The sequence below is a fragment of the Paramormyrops kingsleyae genome, chromosome 10 (genome assembly GCF_048594095.1).
Source record: "Paramormyrops kingsleyae isolate MSU_618 chromosome 10, PKINGS_0.4, whole genome shotgun sequence".
Classification (NCBI taxonomy): Eukaryota; Metazoa; Chordata; class Actinopteri; order Osteoglossiformes; family Mormyridae; genus Paramormyrops; species Paramormyrops kingsleyae.
In genome coordinates, this window is record NC_132806.1 from 21002242 (window position 1) to 21026686 (window position 24445).

Genomic DNA, 24445 nt, shown 5'->3' on the forward strand with positions numbered 1-24445 from the left:
CTATTCATTTGCCTAATGCATAATGACACCTTTCACATGTGCCATTATAATGAAATAACCAATGTTATTCAGTTCACCTGTCAGTGTTTTTAATGTTATGGCTGATTGGTGTAAGATAATGTGTATGGTGGTAAATTATTATTTGAACTAACTAAATATATATTAAATTTAGTATTTCACATTCAACTAATTTATTTGAAAATGATGTTTCTAGTTCTGCTGTGTCAAGTAAGAATAGGAATTTTGGAGCATCTGATATGTTTAAATTGGATTTAACTGTTTTAGTGACATGGGTTGTGGGTTGAGATTTCACTTCAACTCTCAGTAGAGTTTGCATCTTTTCTCTGTGTCACACAGGCTTCCTTTGGGGAACCTGTTCCAAAAGAAGTTTACAAATGTCAGGCTAACTGGTGTCTGTTCATTTTCTACAATGTGTAAATATTCAGCCACATGTGCCCTGGTTATGAACTAGCATTCCATCTAGGGCTCCAATATTGTGTCATGCCATTCTGCACGATGCATATCATGATTGATGATGTTTTAATGATAGCAAAGTAAGCGTGCAGCAACATTTCCACAACCAGTATTTATATTTTTGATGCCATTCTAGATTTTTTTGGGAAAATTGATGTTTTTTGTGTGTGTTGACTCCCACCATAATTAGATTGTATACAAAAAATGAGACACAGCATGTCACAAATCCGTATAATATGCATGACATCAGATCCTTAATCGTCACGAATGTTTCGCAAGTATGTGAGATTTGCAATCGGAGGGGGGGCTCTCCAAATTAAGTAAGAGTTAGTTCATGATTAAGATTATTATTATGATGACATTAAGTGTATATAATAGTAAAAAAAATGTGTGCCCCCTCAGGTTGTTAAGGACATTTCTCTTAAACACTGCCAATACACTGACGTGTCTTCAGTGGCGCAATTAGGAATTCTGCCCCCCCCCCTTAAAAATGTCACTTTGGACCCTCCGTCCAATTGTACACATTCATTGGCTAGCAGACGCCCCTGCGTGTGATATATTTATATTTTTTGTTTCTGATAATTTTCAAGTTCCTGCTGCTTTTCTACTTAGGCTTTCGGTAAGTTATTGACTCTGTATTCATATGGAGATGAATTCATATTAAGTGACAATTATCATCAATATTATTATTAGTTGTTTTAGTAGTAGTATTGCTACTAGGCGCCGTCAAACGGATATTTTAATATCTTTGTCAGATTTAGTCATCTCACTTCTCTGGAACAAACAGTAAAAAATTATATTACATTTGATGAAGTATTGCTTAATAATTAATTAAAAGAAATACAATAAAAACGTTTATATATATATATATATATATATATATAGGCATTAAAAATCACTTTCATGCCACACCCAAGGCACGGATTGAGCCATGAGTCTCGTATGACTAAAAATGACAGCTGAAAAAGTTGTACCGTTTCCACTCGCCCACGCGCCCTATGAAGCGCCTACTACGCTGTTTTTTTATTTATTTTATTTTTTTGCCGAATCTCCCACTCGCGAGCGAACGTGCGCCGGCGATTGGTCGGCCCACGTGCCAATCACGCGACGGGGGTCGGTCTGCCGACATGCATGGAGTGACGCTCGACTGTGATGCAAAAGGTTAGGAAAAAAAAGAGAGAGGAAAAAAAAACTTGTTTCAAGATGGCGTCTGCGAGCTCCTTGTCCATTGGAAAACAATAGAGATAGCAAAGAGGGATAAGTTTTGTCGGTTGTTGTTACGTTTAATTTTTTTTCGGACTGAAGAATTCACAGGGCTCAGAGTTCATGGGTAAGTGTGTCCCGGCACACTTACGGTATAGATACATCGCGGTGAAACCAGACCGACCATAAACATGCTTTGTTAACTATCTTGTTAGCTACATCCGTAGCTTCAGCGGTAACTGTATCGTTGTGCTGGACTCACCGACGATCAGCTGTGAAACGCTAAAAGTTAACTGTCCGGCGCTTGCTTTTGGAAACTCGCGAAGGCTGTAATCGGAGAAATGTCGGCGTGGTGTATTAGGTTGTAGTCGACAAACTTAGTAAATCGCTGAGCCGGTTTTAAAAGTTTGCTGCTTTCTCCGGGATGAAGCGAGGAAGGGGATAGATGTTAGCTTGATTAAAGCTATCGGAATTTCTTTTATGGATATTGGCTACAGCTGGATGTCTGGCACTGAATATTAAACACATGAAGTAGAAGAACATGTCGTTAGGCTCTCGAGAGAAATATCTAGAAATATATAGGTAGTTGGCGAGCAAAGCTGAAGTCAGTTTATACTAAACTTTTTTTTTGGCTGAAAGTTCAGCTGTCGGCATTTCGCCTGGTTTCGTGAAGGATTTCGCCTTTTGCTGGGATCGTTTGCGCCTGGAAGGGCGAGTGGATGCGGTGGCTTTTTAGACCAGCGAGCAGCTTTTTCGTGCTTACAAACGGCTTCGGATCTTTTCGCAGCGGCCCCGACCAGCTGTAGCTCGATGGCCCTGCTATCTTAATTGTCAGAACAACCGTGATTGTTAGTTGTCGCTGAAAACTTTTTTCCCTTGATTCCCCCCCCACCAACCTCCGCCCCCTTAAGATATGGCGGTATTTTCTTTCTGAACTTTTTTGAACACGTCCATGTTTTATTTTTTATTTTATTTTTTTACATTCGACCTGAGAGAGGAGCACCTTTGCTTTGAAGAAGTTATTTGCATCACTGAACGCTGACAGGGCCCTATTTTTGTTAATCACTTTTTTGTCTTTTCCCCATTTTAATTGAGATTCTGTGAATGAAACAGAGTAAACTATTCGTGGGAAGTATGGAGGCAGTTGGCTTCCCGTAGGATAAAGCGGACAAACAGCCACAGACAGGGCATCCTGGATTTTTTTTTTACCGCATTATAATCGGTGAATTAAGCGCGTCTGCTTTATCACACATTTCTATGCGTATTGATGATGGCGGATTATGCTGGGCCGCCGCGACACAGCGCGGTGATGGAGCGGCTCCGGCGCAGGATAGAGCTCTTCAGGCGGCATCACAGCAACTGCGAGAGCCGCTACGACCGGACGGCGCTGGAGCGCCTGGAAATGGACAGGCAGCAAACCTTCGCGCTGCATCAGCGCTGTCTGCAGTCCAAGGCCAAGCGATCAAACAAACACCGGCAGAGCCAACCGGCGTCCGAGCAGGCGGCGCTGAGAGGGGCCGGGCACGGGGGTGGTAACGCTGACGGGGACGGCGGCACCGGGGAGCAAAGCAGGAACGACGCTCGAATCGCGGTAAGTGGCCCTTTGACACACGGACGCCACTTCCAGATATTTTGCCAAATGTTGCGGACGGGTCGATGGCTGTGGCATCGTCACGAATTTCGAAACGCCGATGGCAATACAGTGCTTTTTCCTAGTCTCAATGGAACCCATCTCTTGTAAACTGTTCTTCTGAAGTTTTCAGCTGCAGTTTATTTCCCCATAACTAACTCAGAATAAGCAATGCATTGCTTGGCACTTGTTTGATCAGTCTATATTTTGATACGCATGTGGCTGAGCTGTCAAAATGGGTATAAGGGATTTGACAGTCAGTGGAACATGCTTAAAAGGGTGGTCACATGTTCTCAATAGCTTTATGGAAGAAAAAAAACAATTCAGAAGATGGTCTTCAGTGTGTCTGGTGGAGAATAATCAGCATTAAATGCTATGTGCAACTACATTGCGCTGTGGGCATTTAGAGATTGGAGGAGTGTGGACTATTGGGTCAAGGGAATGTGAGCACTTTTGGTAATAGCCTTGATTGCTTTCCAAATATAATTTGACTTGCTAAATGTGACGCATGCATCTTAGGTCACAGCAAAACCTTCGGGGTTAAAATGCACATCAAGTAATTGATGACTCAGGATCCCCACCCAGTTTGATTCTTGGGAAGGTCCTCAGTTCATATTGTGGGTGGTACCAGAGTGAGGGGTGACTTTAGTTGCATGATGCATTTTGCTGTTATGAGAGACTCCCTTCAGTACAACTTTACTGATAGTTCTTGCTTGGACCATATAATCATATAATGGTTATTGCGTACTCTACCCGTAAAGTAAATCTGGCATTGTGTAAAACGCCTTTTCTTGGAAAGATAAAATCCAGTAGGTTATGTGACTGAGCATCTAAGGAATTTGATACAATGACTGGTCGAAGGAGTGTAATATATTACATTTTGCCAGTAATGCGTCTGACTTCCCTAATGAATTTAGAGTTTAGGCATAAATAAGCATTCTTGCCTTATGACTAATGGCTTGATCAGTTGCACATTGTGCGCTTGTCCTCAGACTATGCTACTGCTCTGTGGGCTTCATGGCAGATGAATGAGAGTATAATGGATTTTTTTCTACTACATTGGAGCTACTATCTTTTCTCTCTCCCTGATTGGCTCGTCCAGCAGGATTAGATGCTTCGTGTTAAGGCATGTCGACTTATTACCAATTCAGCTTTTGTGGAAACAGGGATTCATTTAGGTGGAGTCAATGATTTAGTAGATTCTTGGGTTAATTGCGATTGTGCAGTGTCTTGCATCGAAACTTGCGATTGGGTGTCAAAAAGTGTGTGAGGCACACAGGTTGAAGGGGGGAATCCCAAATTCTACATTGTACCAGAGTTGGCTCTAGTGAATTTGGTCTTGCATGAAACTATGGTACTGTGCTTGTGACCCTAATAATACTTGTGTAGGTATTTTAGTGGGTTGTAACTTACTGGGGTTACATTGTGGCAGTAGACAGGGTTGATGTTGCTGACACAATTGACCTGGAAAATAAGCGTTGACTTGGCTGTGCAGCTTGACAAATGCAGCCCTGTTCCAGTCTGATCTAACTCTAATCTCAGCAGGCTTCTCATGGACACCATAGTAAAGAGGTGTTCCCAGAAAGCCCTTTTCCTGTTGATTTCCCCATGTCACTCTACATGGAGCGACGCAAGCACTTATGGCTTTTCTAAGCAAAAATGCCAAGATGAGCTTGCAATTCAACTAGATCATCTCTAGGTTATATTAATGCATCCAGTGCTTAGAAGCATTGTGACAATTATCAACCATCCGTCACCTGCGAGGGCTAACTACAGTCATGGGCAAAAGTTTTTGTAGTGGCGCAAATGTTGTCTTTCGCAAACTTCAGTTTTTGTGGTGTCAGTTCATTGTTTATAGATTATTGTGCTGAGTGATCAGATGCATATTAAGTAATTGCAATGAGTTTTATTAGGATAAAAAGTAAATGTTATAACAAAAAGCCAATTTTCACTGTATTTTGGCCCTGGCACAGAATGCTCAGCTAACATCATTTCAGTGTAGTCATATCATCAGCACAGGGGAAAGTGTGAATGAGTACAATTCAGCAGAAATCACTCTATCATTTTTATTGAATTATAAGACTAGATTGGTTGCTATTCAAAGAGGGCAAAAGTGCTTGAAGTCATTGAAATCTTGTGTTAGCAATGGTTACCTCCAAAGAAACACTCACTGCCATTATTGCATTGCATCAAAATGGTATCACACGCATGGAGATTGATGCTAAGGATATTGCACCTGAGACTATTTACTAGATCATCAAGAATTTCAAGGTGTGAGGTTCAATTACAGCGAAGAAGGCTTCAGGATGTCCAAGTGTGCCCAGCAAGTTCCAGGACCATCTCATCCTGAGGTGTCAGCCATGGAATTGTCACCACCAGTGCAGTATGTACTGAGTAGTGAGTATTTGCTCAATATTGGCAGTAGGTGGGTGTGAGTGCATCTGCACGCACAGTGAGGCAAAGACGTTTGGACAATGGCCTGGTGTCAAGAAGGGTAGCAAGCAAGGGTGGCATGGAGACCATCTATATCTGGGGTTGCTTCTCATCCAAGGATGTGGGCTCACTCATAATTCTGCCCAAAAACACAAAATAAAGAGTGTTATCAAAACATCCTCAAAGAGCAACTTCTCTCAATGATCCAGACTCAGATCTGTGATAACGAAGTGGCAAAGAGATCACAACATTTGAAATTTTGGATCCATGGCAAGGAAGCTCCCCAGATCATAAACAAGTTTAGAACCTGTGGTCAGTCCTTAAAAAGCGGGTGGACAAGCATAAACCCAGAAATTATGATCAGCTCTGAGCACTAACAAGGCCAGAATGAATTGTGATGTCAGGATTTAGTCCAGAAGCTGATGTCCAGCATGCCAGAGCGAATTGCAGAAGTTATGAAGAAGGGTCAACACTGTAAACATTGACTCTGCATATATTTGATGTATTTGCCAATAAATGCATTTGGAACTTATGAAATTTTATAATTGTTCTTTAGTGTACCATAGAATCTAAAAATGCTGAAGCAGTGAAGTTTGTGAAACACATTTGTGTCACTGCCAAAACATTTGGCCATGACTAGGGGTTTTCCTTGCTATCCTTGTAGGACCTCAGCCTTAGTGCCTGTGAAGGTTTTTATGCTAGTTTCCATTTAGCTAGTACATTAATCTAGGAATTCAGTCCACTTTGATATGCTTGTACACGGCAAACTAGGTTAGATGTGCACATTTGTAAATATTTGGATTTAATTCATTATTCATGGAAGTTAGTGGATTGGGTGTCCTAAATACTCATGTCTTTACAGCATCTGAGATTTGGAACCTAATGTGGGTTCTATAGGCAGCAGTAGCAGTTGGTTCTCCCCAGATTCTTGTTTGTGCTGATTGGTGCACCCCAGGGTACATTTTCACTGTGCTTATGGCTTGTGGTAAACCACGTGCTTGCAGCTGCTGGAGTGCTGAGCGGTAACAATTCTACTCCCCACCCACTGGCTTACTCCTGAGACCCTGGTGGGCACAGCCCTATTGTAGTGGCGATCCTTCAAAGGCAGTCGGCACTTTGCTGTGCTCAGGCAGGAATTTGGCTGACTTCTTCTCCCCATTGAAGTCTGCATGCTGACTCCTTTGTTGTGGTCTTCTATCTGTACATATGCTAATTAGTTTCATGTGGCTGTGTGTTTGTTTTGTTTTTTTTTTTTTTTCCTGTGGGGGGAGTTGTGGCTCAGAAACCACAGCAACGAGTTTTTCAGGTTTTAAGCGACTGCAGCTCCAAAACCTGCTAGACTCTCTTCTTGAACCCCTACTCTCGTACCACCCCCTCCTACCATGGAGGAGTCCTTGTCTTTCTCTCCAAGGACAGGCCAGATGATGCATGGTAATCACTATATACGGTTGTTGGATGCTAGGTGTGGAACTTGCTGGATCAAAAGCTCATTGTGCTGAAATCACTGCATTGGCATCAGGCCAAAATATACTTTTTCAGGTTATATTCCCATTGTTACAGGAGACTAAATCCAGTCCAAGCAATCCATTTCCAGGGTACCCAGATTAGTTGCCACCTAGGTTTGGGTTTTGTAAAAATAGTTTGAACATTTGTTCTCCTGCAGATAGTCTCGAGCAGCTATAGCGCCCCTTGACATGGGATTCATGGGATGCATGTTTAGACTGCCGATTACATCCATACATGCAGACAATCAATAAGCTTCTCAATGCTCCGCTGATTCAAAATTCATAAATTGTCACATGCATAGTCATACTGCATGTTGTACCTTAAGGAATCTTGAATCAGCGGGGCATGGAGAAGCTTATTGATTGTCTGCATGTATGGATGTAATCGGCAGTCTAAACATGCAGCTTTGGTTGTACAATGTAAAGGTCATTCCCTATGAACAGATCAATGCAAGAAGTCTGCTTTTCCCAAAGACCTAATGCGAAGAGTAATTTCCTAGCTTCTATTCGAAGCTCTTGCATTTGACGCGGTGGATTTAAAACTCCGTTTGAGTATATTATTTATTATTTTTATTTTAATTTCTCTAGTTTTGAAGTAGTTGTTTGGAACAGATGCTGGTGTACGATATTGTAGTAACATGACTTCAATGTTTGTACGGTTCAGTGTCCTGCAGTCATTTAAACATGCAAGCCTCTTGGGGGATGTGAGGCTCAGAATCCATGCTTGATTGGTGCATTCTGTTATAAGTTGTTCCTGACTTGATCTGTCATCTAGTAATTTATGTTGTCTTGGTATATTTTGGGATGGCTCATGCGTGTAAGAGTAAGTTGTCATGTGTTTCTTTTTCAGCTGCAGGAGACTGTGAAGCGGAAGCAAGAGAGCACCAGCTCTCCCATCAGCGGGGAGGTAAATGGATTCGGAGATGGATACCCGAAGTCAAAACAAGTGTGCTTGGAAGAGAGTCGCCAAGGGGTCAACAGCACTGGCAATGGGGCAGTCCCACCACGGTCACCCCTCGACACTAAGCACGGAATTATCATTGAACCGCTGCCCAATGGCACCTGCTCCCAGGGGGCTGAGCAGAATAGTGGTAGGATCTCTGATTCAGTGCTGCCCCCTCGAGACTTCAAGTTAAAGCAGGAACCCATGGATGACATCTTGACTCCCATTCATCCTGGTGGGTCGCCGAATGACTTGCTCCCTGACCTAAACCTCAATGAGCAGGAGTGGCGGGAGTTGATGGAGGAGTTCAACCGATCAGTGCCCTATGAGGACATTCAGGACATTTTCAAGGATGGCTTTGACGAGCGCAAGGACCCAGAGCTGGCCACTCCCAACCCTCTTCCGCAAACGCCCCTAGCCCCAGAGCAGGTGAACATCAAGGTGGAGTTTTCCCCTGCATCTGTGACCTTTGATCCAGAACCCCGCACGGTTTCCCCCCAGGTGAGACCCACGTCTGGTGGGCCAGCCCTGCACACCAGCTCCCCTGTGACTTGTCCCAGCAACAGCACGGTGCCCTCCTCGGCCATGCCTGTGTCCCAGCCTGTCAGACAGCTGCCCCAGAACCTTCAGATTCCTGGGCCGTCTTCCAAAGACCGGTCGCATGCACAGCACCTACAGCAGCTGGCTGCAAGGGAGCAGCAGAGGACTCAGCTCATGCAACAGGCACAGCAGCAGCAGCAGGTGACTAAATATCACCCTCCTAACCACCAAACCAATCACCAAGCAGGTTGGACTCAGACTGCACCATCCCCGAGCCAGCTGGCTGGTGCCTACACCATGGAGAAACCAAATAGCCCTGCCCTCTACCAGCAGGACATTTCCAACCCCAAGCAACTGATGATGCCCAATCCGCCTCACAAAAACTCCCCCAAAGGTGCTGAGAGCTACCCCCCAGCTGCAGGGCATTCTGTTCCTGGCCAGCCCCCTCTCCTGGACTATAACAACACCAGGCCATTGTCTCACTTCCATGGGAGCCGTGTCCCTTCAGCGGCCCCCCTGGCCACGTCACAGCAGAACAAGGCGGCCCTGCTGTCCAAGCCGAAGGCGGGACTGCCGTTCCGCTCTCATCTCACCCCTGCCCAGGTAAGCATCTCAGTTCAACCTCCACTGGCTTCACGTGAATCCCTCCAGTGACTTCAGTAAGATCTGGTTTCCATTTGCTTCGTGCTCATTCTGTAGTTTAATGACCTTTGTGATGAGAGGTGTGCTTATGAATATACGTAAAGCACTGCATTATGACTGTATTGCAAAAATCTTAATATCACTGGATATGTGTTGCTGCATTAATCTGAAAATTAATACAAAAACGCAGAATAGTTATTGTCATGCTCCCACTTCCAACCCCTAGTTTGATGTGCACTTGGCTTGAAATACGATTTGATTCAGCAAACAGTTACATAGCCTGTAGGAGCACTGGAAGCAGGTGTTAGCTTAGTTAACTAATCTATGCTGCAGACAAGTTCCCCTCTTGTCATGTTTTTGGTTGTTTCTGTTTGTATGAATAATTTACTTGTGCTTTATGATGAAATGTTTCTTTTCATTGTGGGACAGATTTCCCTTCTTATCCAGCTCCTTTTTGCATAGTCCTGTTAAAAACCCCCTGCTGATAAAGTGCATTATTATGGTCGCTTCTGCTGCAGCTGTGGGTGTGTGTGGGTGCGTGGGGGTGGGGAGTGAGGGGGATTCCACCCCCAGCCCCCGCTAGCTGTTTTGGCTGTGGCCCACAGCAGGAACAATAGCCCTGAGTGTCTGGGTCTGGCTGTTGGTTGCCAAGGAGCCGGCGTGGTCTGGTGGGAAGGTGGGGCCAGCAGCCTTGTGAGATGGTCGCTACAGGGTTGTGTGCTAGAGAGGGGGACAAAGCGGCCTTTCATGCAGCCGCCGTCCCCAGTCCCCCGTTCTCTTCTTCTCTCAGGGGTATTTCTGGATCCCGTCTCTCTGCTGGTTCTCAGTTTAAATATAACTTCCCCCAACCCACTTGCGTTCACTCTCTGCATTGCTCTATTCCTGGGCTTGGAGAAACCAAAATACCTCAGGCCATCACATGGGCGAGTTAAGTATGAGAATGACACTAAATTGTGTGATAGCAGTGTCATTGGATGCCAGATTGTTTAACCGGCTATTTGTTGTGAGTCACTAAAGTCATTTTTTCTTTGGTTGTGAATCCACAGATGTGAAGCCCATGTACCTCGATGGATCATTAGTTTTGATTAATGGCTGACTCTCTTTACTGTAGAACCTTCTGGTTGTTTGTCAGTTATAGTAGACCACTGTTTTGTAGCCAAGTAGATTATATTTGTGTGTGTTGTAATGCTCGTCTGGGTTTACTTCTACCAAAGCAATTTATTACGTTCGACCAGTGGTCGTTTCCAAATATGTATCTGGATTAGCAGTTTGCAACACGCGTTTTGTTGGTCCCTCCTAGGTAGGGTTGCGCCCTACGTATTCTGTACTGCACACCGCAGATCATGTGGCATTGTGCTGGGGACGACTCACTTTGAGAGATGGTGCACTTCACTGCTGGCACTTAACAACATGCAGGGACCTGACTGGCCTGTAGGGGGGGTTGTTATCTACTTGTGCTGTTATAGTTAGCTGCTTCTGGTGGGGAATTCCTAATCAAAAGTCAGGTTTACACTGATTTGCACAGGGAAGGTGTGTCTTTACCGACTGAATTTGTCATGATTTACTCATGTAGAACCAGTTTATCTGGAATTTTAATTTCATCTTGCTATTAGATGATAGCACGTATAGATTGGAACTTTAGAATGAATCATAATTTGTGGTTACTTGTCTTTTAACGTTTATATACATGGGATACCTTTTATATTTTTTAAACCCTTGTATGGAGTCGGTGTATATCCCAAAGTGTGCTTTATACTACTGGCCAAGGGTAGGAATAGAGGCTGTTGCTCACCTTCATGAACTGTTTTGGTTAATTGTTTTTCAAGATGTAGTTCAGTGAGGCAGTTTTGCAGCTGCATGCCCCCTGGTGGACAAATGTTGAACACGTGCTTTTCATCCAGCAGGAGCAGAGCCCATATCCACCAGCGTCCCATGTGCCATGTGGGACGTCCCAGCCTCCTGGCAGCGCCTTGCCAGGGAGCCATAATAACTCGGCATACCCAAATGTATCCCTGGAAACACGTAAACAGTTCCTGAGCCATCAACAACTCATGCAGGTGAGCTTCCTGAAACTGTTCCCTGACAATAGCACAGGTGTTTGACTTGTTTAGGATGAGGCTTAAACCTTTTTAAATGTAGTTGCCTGGCAGTCAGGTGATTTTTATTTTTATTTATTTATTTGCCTTGAAATGATGCATTGCGAACTTGTGGTCTAGGCACAGGGATAAACAGTTGATATACACTTATGAGCCAAAAGTTTGACCGCCCCCATGTGAAGGGAACAGTGCAGGGGTAGGCAACCATGATCCTGGAGTGCTGCTATCCAGCAGGTTTTCTATCCTACCGGATAAGTTACTATCTGCCTGAGATCTGGTGTGGTTCATCAGAGACCAGGTAGGATGGAAAACCTGCTGGATACGGCACTGCAGGATCAGGACTGTCTACCTCTGATCTACTAAAAACAATGCGTGTCAAGGTGTGGGATATATTACATGGTAAACTAACATTCAGTACTCAGTCAGCTCATAGTCTGTAATCAACTTGTTGAACGCAAAAGAAATTTGCGGACATTAAGATCTGAGCGATTAGCATGAGCCAAATAATTGTGGCTAGATGATTAAATCCAAAACTGCAAGGCTTGTGGGGTGCTCAATCATGGTGAGTACCTACTGAGAGTGGTCGGGGGGGGGGGGGAACCATGAACTGCCGGCATGGTGTTGGGCTCCCAGGACTCATCGATGTGGGATGTGTGTCATGTCAGGTACAAACCAACAGAAGGGCTACTGTGGCACAAATGGTAGGTAATTTCGATCACAGGACTAATGTCACGACACATGGGGCATTGAGCCTTGTTGCATATGAGACTTCATAGCCACAGACCAGTCAGAGTGCCCATCCTGAACCCTGTCCACTGTTGAAAGTGCCTTCAATGGTCATGCAAACATCGAAACTGGGCCTTGAAGCAATGGAAGAAGGTTGCCTGGACAGATGAATTCTGTCTTCTGTTACATGATGTGGACGGCCTGGTACATCGAGCATCTCTGGGATGATTTGGATTAACAAATCCAATCCTCAGATATGTAGCACTATCTGCAGCAAAGTGTCATGCTCCGTGTGTCATGACACATTCCTGTGGTCGTCAGCAAAATTATCTGGCCATAATGATTTGGCTCTTGTCACAGTCACACTAATCTCTAATCCCTGCCCATTTCTTCTGCACTTAACATGTCAACTTCAAGTACCGAATGTTAGCTTACAGTCTAATATGTCCCAGACCTGGTCATAATATGTTGACTTATCTGTGTATATCCACTCTATATCCACTAGATGGCACCAATGTCCACGAAAGCTTTTGGTTGAAAACTAAATTGCTTGAAGCTGGTTATTTTGAATATAGGCTGCTGGAACAGGAAAGGTTGAAGTTGCATGTCTCATTTGTGTGTGTGCGCATGCATGTGTGATTTTTCTGTAGAACCAACAGATGCAAAGACACCTGACACGCCCACCACCTCAGTACCAGGACCAGAACTGTCAGAACCCTTTCCAGCAGCAACAGCAACAAGTTGCCCAGTTTGCAGGTATATTTATCTATATAGCTTTATACACCTCCTTCCCACATTCTTCTTGATGTATGTATTTTTTTTTTCTTATACTCCTCTTGTGAGGGTCAAGCCTCTTGCATTAATCCATTCCTCTGTATGTAATCATTTTGGTTGCCAACTGTGTATCTCTCAGCTATGCAAAAGCGTGCCCTTAGCTTTGACTGGTCAAACAAAAAATGTGTTGTCAAAGATGTGACAGGAAAAGTATTATGCAAATATGCAGGGGTAAGTGTCCCCTCATTACCTCTACTGTGGTTTAGGATGCTTTTCCACTGCACCAGTTACTGTACGTTTTGCACTTTTCCATTGCCGTCCAGTCCGGTACCAGTACCAAAAGTACTAAAGCAGCTGGGGTTCTTTTGGGGCGTGACTTGCAAACATGTTTAATGTCAGTTTTGGTTATGCAAATAACCAGCCTCGCAAACACGAAATAGATCCACCATCCTGAGAAAGTCCAGTTACGATCTCAGAAAACAGCGATAAGAAACTAAACAAAAAATTGAAAACATGGATAAATGAAGATACCCAAGCTTTAATTGTGATCTGGTCAGAATAAAGAGATCTGGATGGTGTATCAAGAAATAAAGTATTTGCTATAATACACAAGGACTGCTGAATATTGGAAAAAAATCATATATCACAATGTGGATGTTATGATAAATATTGGGATATTTATAGAGCAAAAAGGGGGTTCAAAATATTTCTCACCTACACATCTTGGAATCATATTAAACAGCAAGGATATAAATGATTATGATTGGAGAGCTCATGCAAAAGCAGTGACGGCAAACTTTAAACTTTTGTGTTTTCTAATTCATACCAGATAATTTTGAAAAGGAACAATCATTAAAGTTGCGAAGCTTGCTAAGTTTTGTTTGCCATGACCGAGTGGAAATGTTTTTGGCCTAACAAAACATAACCCCCCCAGCGCTATAATGTCCAGACACTGGAAAAAACCTGCTGTCAATCTGTCCATCACACACCTTCCGATGTGAGAATTGAATGTGCATAACATACGATGTTGTATTAATTTCACACATCGCCCAGCCCTATATTCTATAGGCATTATTCCAATTTAGTACAAAATATTCCACCTTGTGTTGTGATGTCATTCAGCATTAGTACCAGTTTTAATGCCAGTGGATAGCAGACATAAGAAGTTCCGTTTGACATGTTTTACATACACAAACCAGTCTTCATACTTATAGGTTAATTTAAAAAGAATTTATTTTTTATTTTTTTTAATGCTATTTATTGGTATTAAGTGTGAAACTTTTGTCATAGCCTTTGGACAACCGTGTTGTCCTCTGAATGTTGACTTGCAGTCTGGTTTTATGGATTTTAAGATTTAGTGTTTGTTTGACTTACTATGTGAGAACCTCTCCCCCTGTTCTGTAGGGTCCTCTCAGAAGCTGAACAGCTTGGGCTCAACCCAGGGGACCCAGCGAATGTTCCCTGGGGTTATGGGGATGGCCGTGGGGCAGAACGGAGGCCCGACCTCCGCGGCCCCTCCCACACCGACGCTGGCAGAAATGAACCTGTCCTCATGTGTTGGAGGAGGGCTCGACACCATGCGAGTTCCTTACGGCATGAATCCTCATCCTGGCCAGGGAGGTGCGGTCAACTCTACCCCCCTGCAGAGGCAGCCTGCTGGCCCACTGGCTGCCACTTACAGGCCACAGCATATGGCTCGCATGCCCACATCTATGCCAAACCCCATAGGTAATGGGATGGTAAATTCCATGCCCAACAGCATATCCACCTCGATGCCCAACTCAGTGCCCAACGGCATGCCAAACACCTTGCCCAATACTATGCCTAACTCCATGCCTAATCCTATGCCCAGTGGCATGCCCACTTCCATGCCCAGCTCAATGCCTACGCAGACGCAGCCTTGGCAAGCCCACTCTAGTATGCAGCAAGCCCTGGGGCAACAGGCCCCTGGTGGCAATGGGGGCATGCAGGTCTTCAGCGGTACTTCCTACCGCATACAGCCCCGGCTTCCCAAACTGCCCAACAACTTGCCCTTCGCCCAGGCCGGGCTGAACAACAACCGAGCCCATTCCACCGTAAACTCCCCTCAAATGATGGCCTCCCTTTCGCAACAAAGGGCTAACCCTGCCCTTGCCCCACAGCCCCATCCCCGACCTTTAGCCCCTCCCTCCCAGCAGCAGCAGCACCAGCAGCAGCAGCAGGTGCTGCCTGGCATTAGTGTACCCATGCCTGACATGGCCGGCTTTGTCCAGAATCAAGGCAACCAGGTCGGCAGCCGGCCAAGCCTGCAGTGTAACCAAGGCTACCAGGTGAGCAGGACTGCCAATCACGAACTGGCATTTGCATACAATGACCAAGCGGGGGGCAGTTTACCGAGCTTCCCTGAAGAAAGCGACCTTGTGGATTCTCTGCTGAAGGGCCCCGCGACACAGGAATGGATGGACGATCTCGATGAGCTGTTGGCCAGTCACCAATGAGTTGCTCAGTTTCCGGCTTGGTATCCGGCTCTTCTTTTACACATGAGATATATAATCACTTGAGTGCACAAGGCTGAAGCCCTGTAATATTTTCAGTTCTCAGGACTGGAAATCTAAGGATAGATGATCAGCTACTATGGCTTGGTTGTACATCATTAATGCCCTTCAGAGCATAAGGATGAACAAAAGCTGCCAGCTTCCCTTACGTCAGCCGTCGTCGTTGACAAGGCCGGACATGCACAGTCAGTGTGAATGTGGGGCACTGCTACTGCAGCTTCATATATTAAAAAAAGAAATAACATTTTCAATCGAACTCGCCCTGTTGTTCCGGAGTCAAGTGACTCCTGGGGCTTCTGGTTTGAGCTACAGCCCAGTCCAGACAAATTGGGAAGAATCTCAGATCTGTGTTCAGAAGTTTATGGCTTTAATGTAAATTGAGAAGGCCTTTTAAGGGCCAGCGAGCTGCTGGTTTGGAGCTCCTCACAGACGGGGCACACCTGGCCCACAGCCTATTCTCTGATAGCTTGTGTTCTCTGGCTAAGGTTGTGCACTACGCTTTGCCTTATATACAGCAAGTCTTCATTTGTTCATCCTTGTCTTTGTCTCAGGGCTTCTTGTATATATATATGTGTATGTATGTATGTATACGCATATATAAAAATGTTTTGTATGTATGCCTTTCCTGTTTGGGAGATATAGATCTTATTTTTATATGTACATTTATGTGGACTTTTGTAAGTATTTTCTACTTTTTAAAAGATGTCTGTAAAAGGAGTGATGTATGTAAATATAGATATTTAGGAATGTTGGCCAAGTGTGTTTTTTTTGTGGCTTAATGGGAGCCTTTTTGGAAAGGAGAGTGTTAACTGATATGGTGCGGACAGTAGAGTATGGAGTATACCGTCCTCTTCGTGATCAATCCAACTTCACCCTATGTTACAGCTTCTCTATTCAGGCTCTATTCATGTTTCCTGGCCAAGATGTCATATGGATCTGTGTTGTTTTGGGCCATTATATTACATTTAGGCGTTGTGCTTAGTCTGAATGACTCTTAATCATGGAAATGATGGCAAAGTATTCAGTACTGAACTCCCAGAGGAACAATCAACACTACGCTGTTTAATACTTGTCCCCTAAGTGGATCTTGTGCTAGTCCAGGACGACTCTTGCTTCCTGATTTAAAGTAATTATAATTGGCAATAAAGCAAAGTAGTGGTCAGGTAATACTGTAAATGGAAAGCTGCTTTAGGAACACTGGTGATCCGTCTGCAGATTACACATTGGGCCACATCATATCTGGTTTTTGGTGGATGTGGTGCCTGACTGCATATTTATGCAACAATGTGTCATTTCAAGTACTTTGTATCCCCCTGCCCTTTGTGGAGAAACCTCTTGGCTGGTTATTATAGCTTTATCATTTTCTTGTGGAAGGAAGTCAGCCTTGTCATCCAGGATTACAAAATTTCGGGTGTGTAAAATTCTCCCCACCCATAAAACTGGGAAATACTGACTTAAAAGTTCACTCTGGGTTATATCGTCACGTGACCATGGGACTTAGTGCCATTATGTTTCTCCTGGTATACATGGTAGCCTAAGTTACCAATAAGAATTCTAGTAATTTTTGCTGTGTTCAGGTGGTCATAAATTGACCCTGTCTGTCTTCTAGAATTGTTTATATCCAGATCTCATGTTTGTGTTATAGGAGTTACACAATACTTACACAAGCACCCATACATCAGACATGCAGGGTGCAGATTTATGGTTGCGAAACCCCCCCTTGCAATGTTAAATCGACCACCTAAAGACAGGCAACACTGCTGTATCTGTAGTCTGGACCAAATCCATAGATCCATTTCTTAATTTGGCTGGTGTGGACATTATGTTGGCCCAGTGGGTAGTACAGTTACTTTACACCTCCAGGGTTCAGGTTGAAATCCCACCCCTGCTCTGTCCCTGTGTTTTCTCTCCCAGTCCAAAGACGCACGGTTAGTCTATGATTGTGTGCAGAAACAGACCAGCATCCCGGTCGTGGTGTATCTTGTCTTGTGCCTTATTCTGCCTGGGAAACACCAGCATGAGCAGATGAAAGATGTACAGGGGTTATTGTGATGTGTACAAATTAAGGAAATAATTATTTTATGTGGAATGGGACATTAACACAATGGCCTGATTACAATAATGTTTGCCTTAAAATGGCAAGGTTTTCCTGTATTTTAGACCTTGAATAAAATGCTTTTCTACTTAGAATTTGGAGAGCCGATACAGAATATCAGTTTTATCTACAAGGCCTAGGAGTCTCTTGGTTACTAGAGCGGTCTATGTTTAGAACTGCTTAATCTTAGTTAAAGTTGTGCATTACAATTTTGTTGACTTGCTATATACTGCCAACATTCTCATATTCTTTTCAGGAAAAACCTTTGTGTTCATTTCCAGTAAGATGAGCAATTAGGAAGCTGACGACCGATTTTGAATATGGTAATATAGGGATATCTAAAGTGTTACGGGCTATTAAGGATCGATTAACTTTGACTTAAGATATTTACAAATTATTTTAAGACATTGCCTATCGTATGCGGAATAAACTTGTTAATTAGCGATTTGATTTTGAACTAATCGTTTAAGCGAATGAAATAATCATTGCACTGATTCGATAATTTCGTTCAGTTTTGCTCAGTTATTGATTCAGATGCACCGATGTCTGCCAGAGTCAGCCTGCCTAAAGTAATGCAAAATCAAATCAAATGTCGCTGATAAATATTTAAGCCCCCCTCCCAGATAAAAAAAAAAACCCTTAGACGTGTCGGAAGTAGGCGAATCTTTTAGCTGGATGAACTCAAAATAATTAATTAATTGAAAATGATTTCCATCTCTAGCGTGAAAGTGGGCGTAAGATCCCTTGTGACGCTCTCAAAATGCGAGCATAAGTAGTTTTGTAGCTAGGACTACTTCCGTGGTGATGCAAAGGGTGGATGTTTTAACAGTTTGAATTACGTGATAGTAGAATAGTATCCTTACGAAATGGGCATTTAGTCTGTTATGTAGCATCAGTTTATCGCAAAGATATGACATCATCAGACTCTGAACTTGCGCAAAATGACTAGGAGAAACGTACTTTTTTGCAGAATGAAAAGTTTATGATTTCCCTGCTCGATACGATCAAGTTGTATTAAGCCGCTCATTTGGGTTAAACGCATTTTGCATTATATTGAGGGTAGCGAACGAGCATCATCCCCTATTGGTGCGTTTCATCACTCTAGCTGAGGTGCAGCACTTCAAACAGGAGCGCAGGAATAAGGCATCTGGTAGTATTCCTGAGTTAGGCATTAGTACAGCTTTGAGATGCTGGATCAGGTGGTTTATGTGGCGGCGGTGAGTGTGCTGGGAGTTTTTGAGCAAGGTAAGGCAATCTATGAAGAAAACTGAAAAAAGCTCTGTATAACCACATTCTCTGGCTCTGACATTAGACGTTTTAACATGCAGTTAAAGATATTCAGTAAACTAAATATATTGTATATACATCATGTTTTATCACTTATTTCTTGACCGTTTTCAGTGTGTTTGACTTAGAGGTTGCATAGGAATGCACTTCTACCACTAAAATGTATTGTAAATTAAAATGACATATAGACTTTTCCATGTTTTAAACTACTACTGGTATTAAGCATTCTTTACAAAAAAACTGTGAGCTCTATCTCGCTTCACTCACAACCAAAAAAGGAAGTATTTTCAATTAGACTTAGGCCGTATGTATTTGAAGAACTTGACTTCTGTTCCTCCAGCCTATTTTTCGCTCCAAGTGATCCAAGCTAGGCGGAAATATTCTGTCTCTCCGCCGTCCACTGCGGGACCCCCTGAGTTTGAACGTGTCTTCAGGGCGCAGTGAGTTAAATGCTGATCAATTAGTTACATACAGTAGACTTGCAATAAGTAATTCATCTTGTGTTTTTCCCCCCACTGGGACAGATATTAACAGTCACTGTAGCATTTAGACATATCTGCAGAATGATTTACCTGAATTACTAGTTTCTCTGTGGACAATTATAATTTAATAATCTTTTCTTCCCAGAGCCAACTGCTCAGAATATTTTCCAATTTTCCTTACGGTTCTCTGGGTGTCTGGAATTTTCTTCAGTCAAGGTCAGATATCTACTATGGCTTACTGTAGCCGGTAGAATGTAAACCAGCAATAGACCTATATTTGATTTCTGGAATTAAATCACTTTCCTTAGTCACTGAACTATTTTGTGGATGTTGACTGAATGTTCTACTACAGTTTTATGTCCTAAAGCTCTACTGTTTCAAAGGGGCTTGCAGGGTATGTTTGCAGGCTATGTTCCTCACCTGATGTTCTTCTGATTTATCATTTTCTCTCAGCCATTTCTTCATTGCTGGGGCTTCTCTACTTGTATGGGCGATACAAGTATTTCCAAGGATACGGCAAATCTGCACTTGGCAGGTACCACAATCTCGTAGTATTTGAACTGTATGGGGCATAGTGTAATGCTATTTTCCCTCATGCACATCTATGTTAAACATACTGCCTGTTAAGTATTCAGAATCCTTGAACATGTTTTTGACAATCGGGGAGTATAATGGTTCATATTTTTGAACCCTGCCGGTTTAGGAAAGACACCTTTGGCTTGATTGGCATTATCATTAACAAAACTACTGATTGTTAAAAAGAATTAAATTAAATAATTGTAATTCCAATGTTTCCCAGTCCGGCCCTTATGGACCCACAGCCGGTCCATGTTTTTGCTCCCTGCCAGCTCCTTGCCTGACAGTCCGCATTTTTGCTCCCTAGTAGGGAGCTGAGAGGAAGCAAAAACATGGACCGGCTGTGGGTCCCTGAGGACTGGATAGGGAAACACTGATAATACATTTATGCTAAAAAATCCAAACGCTTTTTTTACAGGTAAAAATAAAAGACACTATGATGAAAAAATCTGGGTATGTGATTTAAAATAAATATGTACTGAAAATATTTACTGAAAAAACGTATTTATTACAATAACTAAGGCTTTATTCTGTCAAAATTAAAAAGAAAAATAATGCCAGCGGATAAACGGGGCGTTATAGTCAATCTGTAGTCTCGCTGCATAGTGGATGACCGCTGGCACTATTGAATGTGGCCTATGTTTCATTAACTATCAAGCAGGCTGCATCTCAGTTATCATTGCCAACTTAACATGGTACTCCGGTAAGCATCTCAAATTAAGCTTGTAGATGATATAAGCTGGGGCCGTGGGGTCACCTTGTAGGATGTCTGAGATTTACTGAAGAATGTCTTTATTAAAACAACTAAGGCATTATTCTTTAAAGTTTTTAATGTGTATTTCATGCATGATGCTAAATGCAGCTTACTAGTTCCAATAAAATGTAATTAAATAACCATGTCCACCTTCTTTAAAATAATAAAAATATATCCTAAATTCTTACACACTTGCCTGATTCCGCAGTTCCTACACCCCCCTACCATTCCATGGCTTGTGAGATAAGAAAGCCCCACTTCTGTCTGCCTGGTCGATCATTTCTAGCCGCTATTTATCTGCTTCCTCAAATCTTGTTGCCTAAATGACTTATCACACTCATACTAATTTAAAATTTCGCTATAACAAAACGATCCTTATACATTTTAAGAAAAAACGTAAACTATATATGTCTGGTGTTTTTTCATTCAGTTTGATTATCAAACTCTAAAGGCCAACCCTTGGGTGCACGCTTGTGCACATGAGCGTGAACAAACTTGTTTATTAAAATAACTAAGGCTTTACCCTGTTGAAGTTTTTGAAAATGTGTTTTTGATGCTTGACCATATCATTTCGCACCTAAAACATGATGACAGGTCTTTTGCCGTTAGAAAATAACGCATTTGCTTAAAATAACACATCGACAAACACGACAAATGTTTTTAATCCCTTAAATTATTAAAATAACTAAGGTATTATTCTACCAAAGTTTTAAAATGTTTTGAAGTATGTAGCTAAATACCGCTCACTATAGTTCCTATCCGGGACTACGGTGCCATCTCTGGATCGAACGCCCTCCTTGCGGTGTCTTGTTTTATGAAATCTGCCAAACTTTGTCGGTTATCTTCCATATTGAAATCTTGAAGATGTTTTGATGTATGTTGCTAAATACCGCTCACTAGTTCCTACAGCTATTAAATGTAATTAAATAAACCGGGGCATCGTATTTAAAATAAAACTAACAAAATACACCTAAATTGTTTTATTCCTTAAATCTTATTGGTTTCAAAATTTATACTAATGTGTAATACAGCCGTTTAAGTTATGGCACTTTGTTCCGCTGATTAAAGAATTGCAGTTAGATACTTTATCAAACTCCACAGCGGGGCGTCCGGGCCTAAGGTGTGGTGTTAGAGATCGACTTTTATTTAAATTAGAAATATATTATTTTATACTATTTACAAATAAGACATATTAATAAATAGGGGTGATGTGCTTTCTGCCAGGATGGGGCTGCTGGCTTTGTGCTTCTCACACCCAGGACCAGCGGTTAAACGGCGTCCATTTTGATTCATTGATGCTTCCTTCTCATGGGCTTATCGCTCAGGACTCCAAAAGCTCTTGCGCCGACGTTCCCGTTCCCCCAAAAAGTTTTATTATCCTCAAAATGCATTTAAGCCAGTACATTAATAAATTCATGAATTTTATTCTTTGAAAGTCTATTGAACCCGCTTTGGTACCATATGCTTTTATCTTGTAGGCCACAGGATAGCGCCATATCCATTATATATATTATGCTTAATTTATTTATTAATTATCGTTGGCTATATGCTTTATAACACATCTTATACTTATTTTATACACATTTACTTATTTTATGCATGCTTTAAAATTCAGAAAACTAGTTGCTTCAGCTGTTTTCAATAAATGATAGTGGTGTGTGGGGATTGTGGCTCTACACACAAGCGCAACACGGAGAGAGCGAGAGCCATTTTAACAAGGATTGGCCACGTTATTCCTTGATTCTTCTTGTCGAAATGCTTAGGCTGTTTTATTTTATTATTCACATTGGCAGAAAAGTACTACATTACTTAAAAACATTATGGTTAAATCAAAATTCAATGTTTTATTTTGTGATGGCTGTTCTACTAGTCACACAGTGTTAAAGCTTAGGCTCTGTTTTCCCAATTCATTGTACTTTCTTTAGATATTGTTTATTTGCAGTACATATTAATCTGTGCATTGTTATTTGTTTGTTAGTATTTATTTATTGACACTTTTTGATTACATAGGTTTCTGGATGAAGGTCTACCTTTTGTTTGCTTTGTTTTGTCTGGGAAAGGTCTGGTTAGGGGGGTAAAATGTGACAGCAGGGTAAAAGCTGAGTCTCACCAGTAACACGAAACTGCTTCACACCAATATTATGTTATGGGGGTAGTGGAGTTTGAACTTTGGTTTTCCTTAAAGTTCAACCATCACAAATGGCACCCATGGATGTCATTTTTGTCCTTGGACATCATTTTAATTGGGGATGGAAGGCATGTTTTGGTGTGTGAATTGTTCAGTAAAGGCGTTTTTCTTCATTTTATATTGAGACATGCAAGTCATTTAAGTTGTAGCTTATTTAAATTGTTTGTCATATTGCATACTCACGTCATTCCTTTTCCCCTTCTCTTCCCTGCTTTTTATCTCAGGTTGGCTCCCCTGTATTTTAGTGCTAAAATTCTCTGGGCTCTACTCGCCTTCTCCACGTTGGGGGTCCTCAACACCCTAAACCAATTGTATTTTGATGTGGACTTTCTACAACTTCTGAATAGGTTCTTTATGTAGGAACTTCAATAACAATCAGCACTCAAAAACAAGCTGCTTTTGTAACATAAGTATATTAACCTGACACAGGACACTGAAAAGCCTTTATTTCCCCCAAAACTTTTATTCTTTTCTACATTAAACTTTGTATTTTCTAACAGATGTTAAACATCAGTGGAAATAGAGTACTTCAACAGGTATACATTTGAATATTTAAACATATTTACATATGCAAATGTACTAATGTCTAGTTTGATGACATCAGCAAGAGATAAGTCATGTGTTATCAGGGTGGAACTAGTTATACAAAAACAGTGGTTATGTTAATTTGTATATGCCCGGCATTCCACACCCAGAGAGGTGGTAGCCTTAGGATGTTTTATTATATAGACTAGGAGATGACCACCTTTTCCTGATCACCAAGGCAACACTGTATACAAAGTGGACAAAGGGGAATATGTGGATGATGGATCAGCACCACCAAAAGGAGAAATAGGATTTGCATGGATCATCACTACCTGGAATAATGCATGTGTGTTTAAGTTAAAGTAATGTTTTCCTATGTTGTTTCCTGTATTGCAAAAAAAAACTATGTAAGCTAAGTTTTAAAATGCAAAGTCCGCGATTAATAAATAAATTTAAAAAAAATATATAAAATATATATATATAGGAATATACCTCTGGATAGGAATATAAACAAACAGGACATAAATGTAATGCAATGACAACTTTTAGTTATCCACTTCTTCAAATATTGACTAATATCACGTCATAACAATGTGGCAGGTAAGAAGCCCTAAAACAAGAAATAATCTCCAGCAGTTAAACGCAACTGAGTATCTTCCTTGTAACTGTACCGTTCATGTGAGCTGAAGGTGTAGCCGCGCGCGATCGGTAAATAAAAAGGCGTGGCCCGTCACCACGTGACCTCATCTACCAAACATATTGTCTTTGAGGCGCATTAACTGTTGGCTTTAAATCTCCGTGTGTGAATAATTATATACTCGAAAATAGTTCATAACATCACTCTCAAAAATTAACTGAGAGGTTTTTGTACGAACAAACATGGATTTTACTTCATATATCAGGTTTGGCTACCCTCACGCGTTTAGCGTGACGCGCTTTCAGGTCTCACTCTCACGTAAGAAATCTTACGGTAACTAATTTATTGCATCATAACCCTAAAATTAGCTATATCAAAAACGTTGGGATGATTTACAAACC

The 24445-nt window shown here is 42.1% G+C and overlaps 2 protein-coding genes across 3 annotated transcripts; both read left to right on the top strand.

Moving 5' to 3' along the window:
* The first annotated feature begins 1523 nt into the window (after positions 1-1523).
* On the top strand, positions 1524-16247 carry maml1 (mastermind-like transcriptional coactivator 1). 2 transcript variants are annotated; one of them, XM_023842991.2, is made up of 5 exons: positions 1524-3268; positions 8096-9331; positions 11275-11427; positions 12843-12948; positions 14371-16247. In XM_023842991.2, exons 1-5 carry the CDS (start codon positions 2945-2947, stop codon positions 15441-15443), a joined length of 2892 nt encoding a protein of 963 aa, XP_023698759.2. In that variant the 5' UTR covers positions 1524-2944; the 3' UTR covers positions 15444-16247. The 2 variants fall into 2 exon arrangements, with proteins under 2 accessions (XP_023698759.2, XP_023698758.2); XM_023842990.2 differs by having other exon boundaries at positions 1530-3268; positions 11272-11427.
* Positions 16248-17042: 795 nt separating this feature from the next.
* Positions 17043-23908, top strand: ltc4s (leukotriene C4 synthase). The gene is made up of 5 exons (XM_023842992.2): positions 17043-18840; positions 19223-19322; positions 19510-19580; positions 19818-19899; positions 23107-23908. The coding sequence occupies exons 1-5, from the start codon at positions 18783-18785 to the stop codon at positions 23240-23242; spliced, it is 447 nt and encodes a 148-aa protein (XP_023698760.1). The 5' UTR covers positions 17043-18782; the 3' UTR covers positions 23243-23908.
* The last annotated feature ends 537 nt before the right edge of the window (positions 23909-24445 follow it).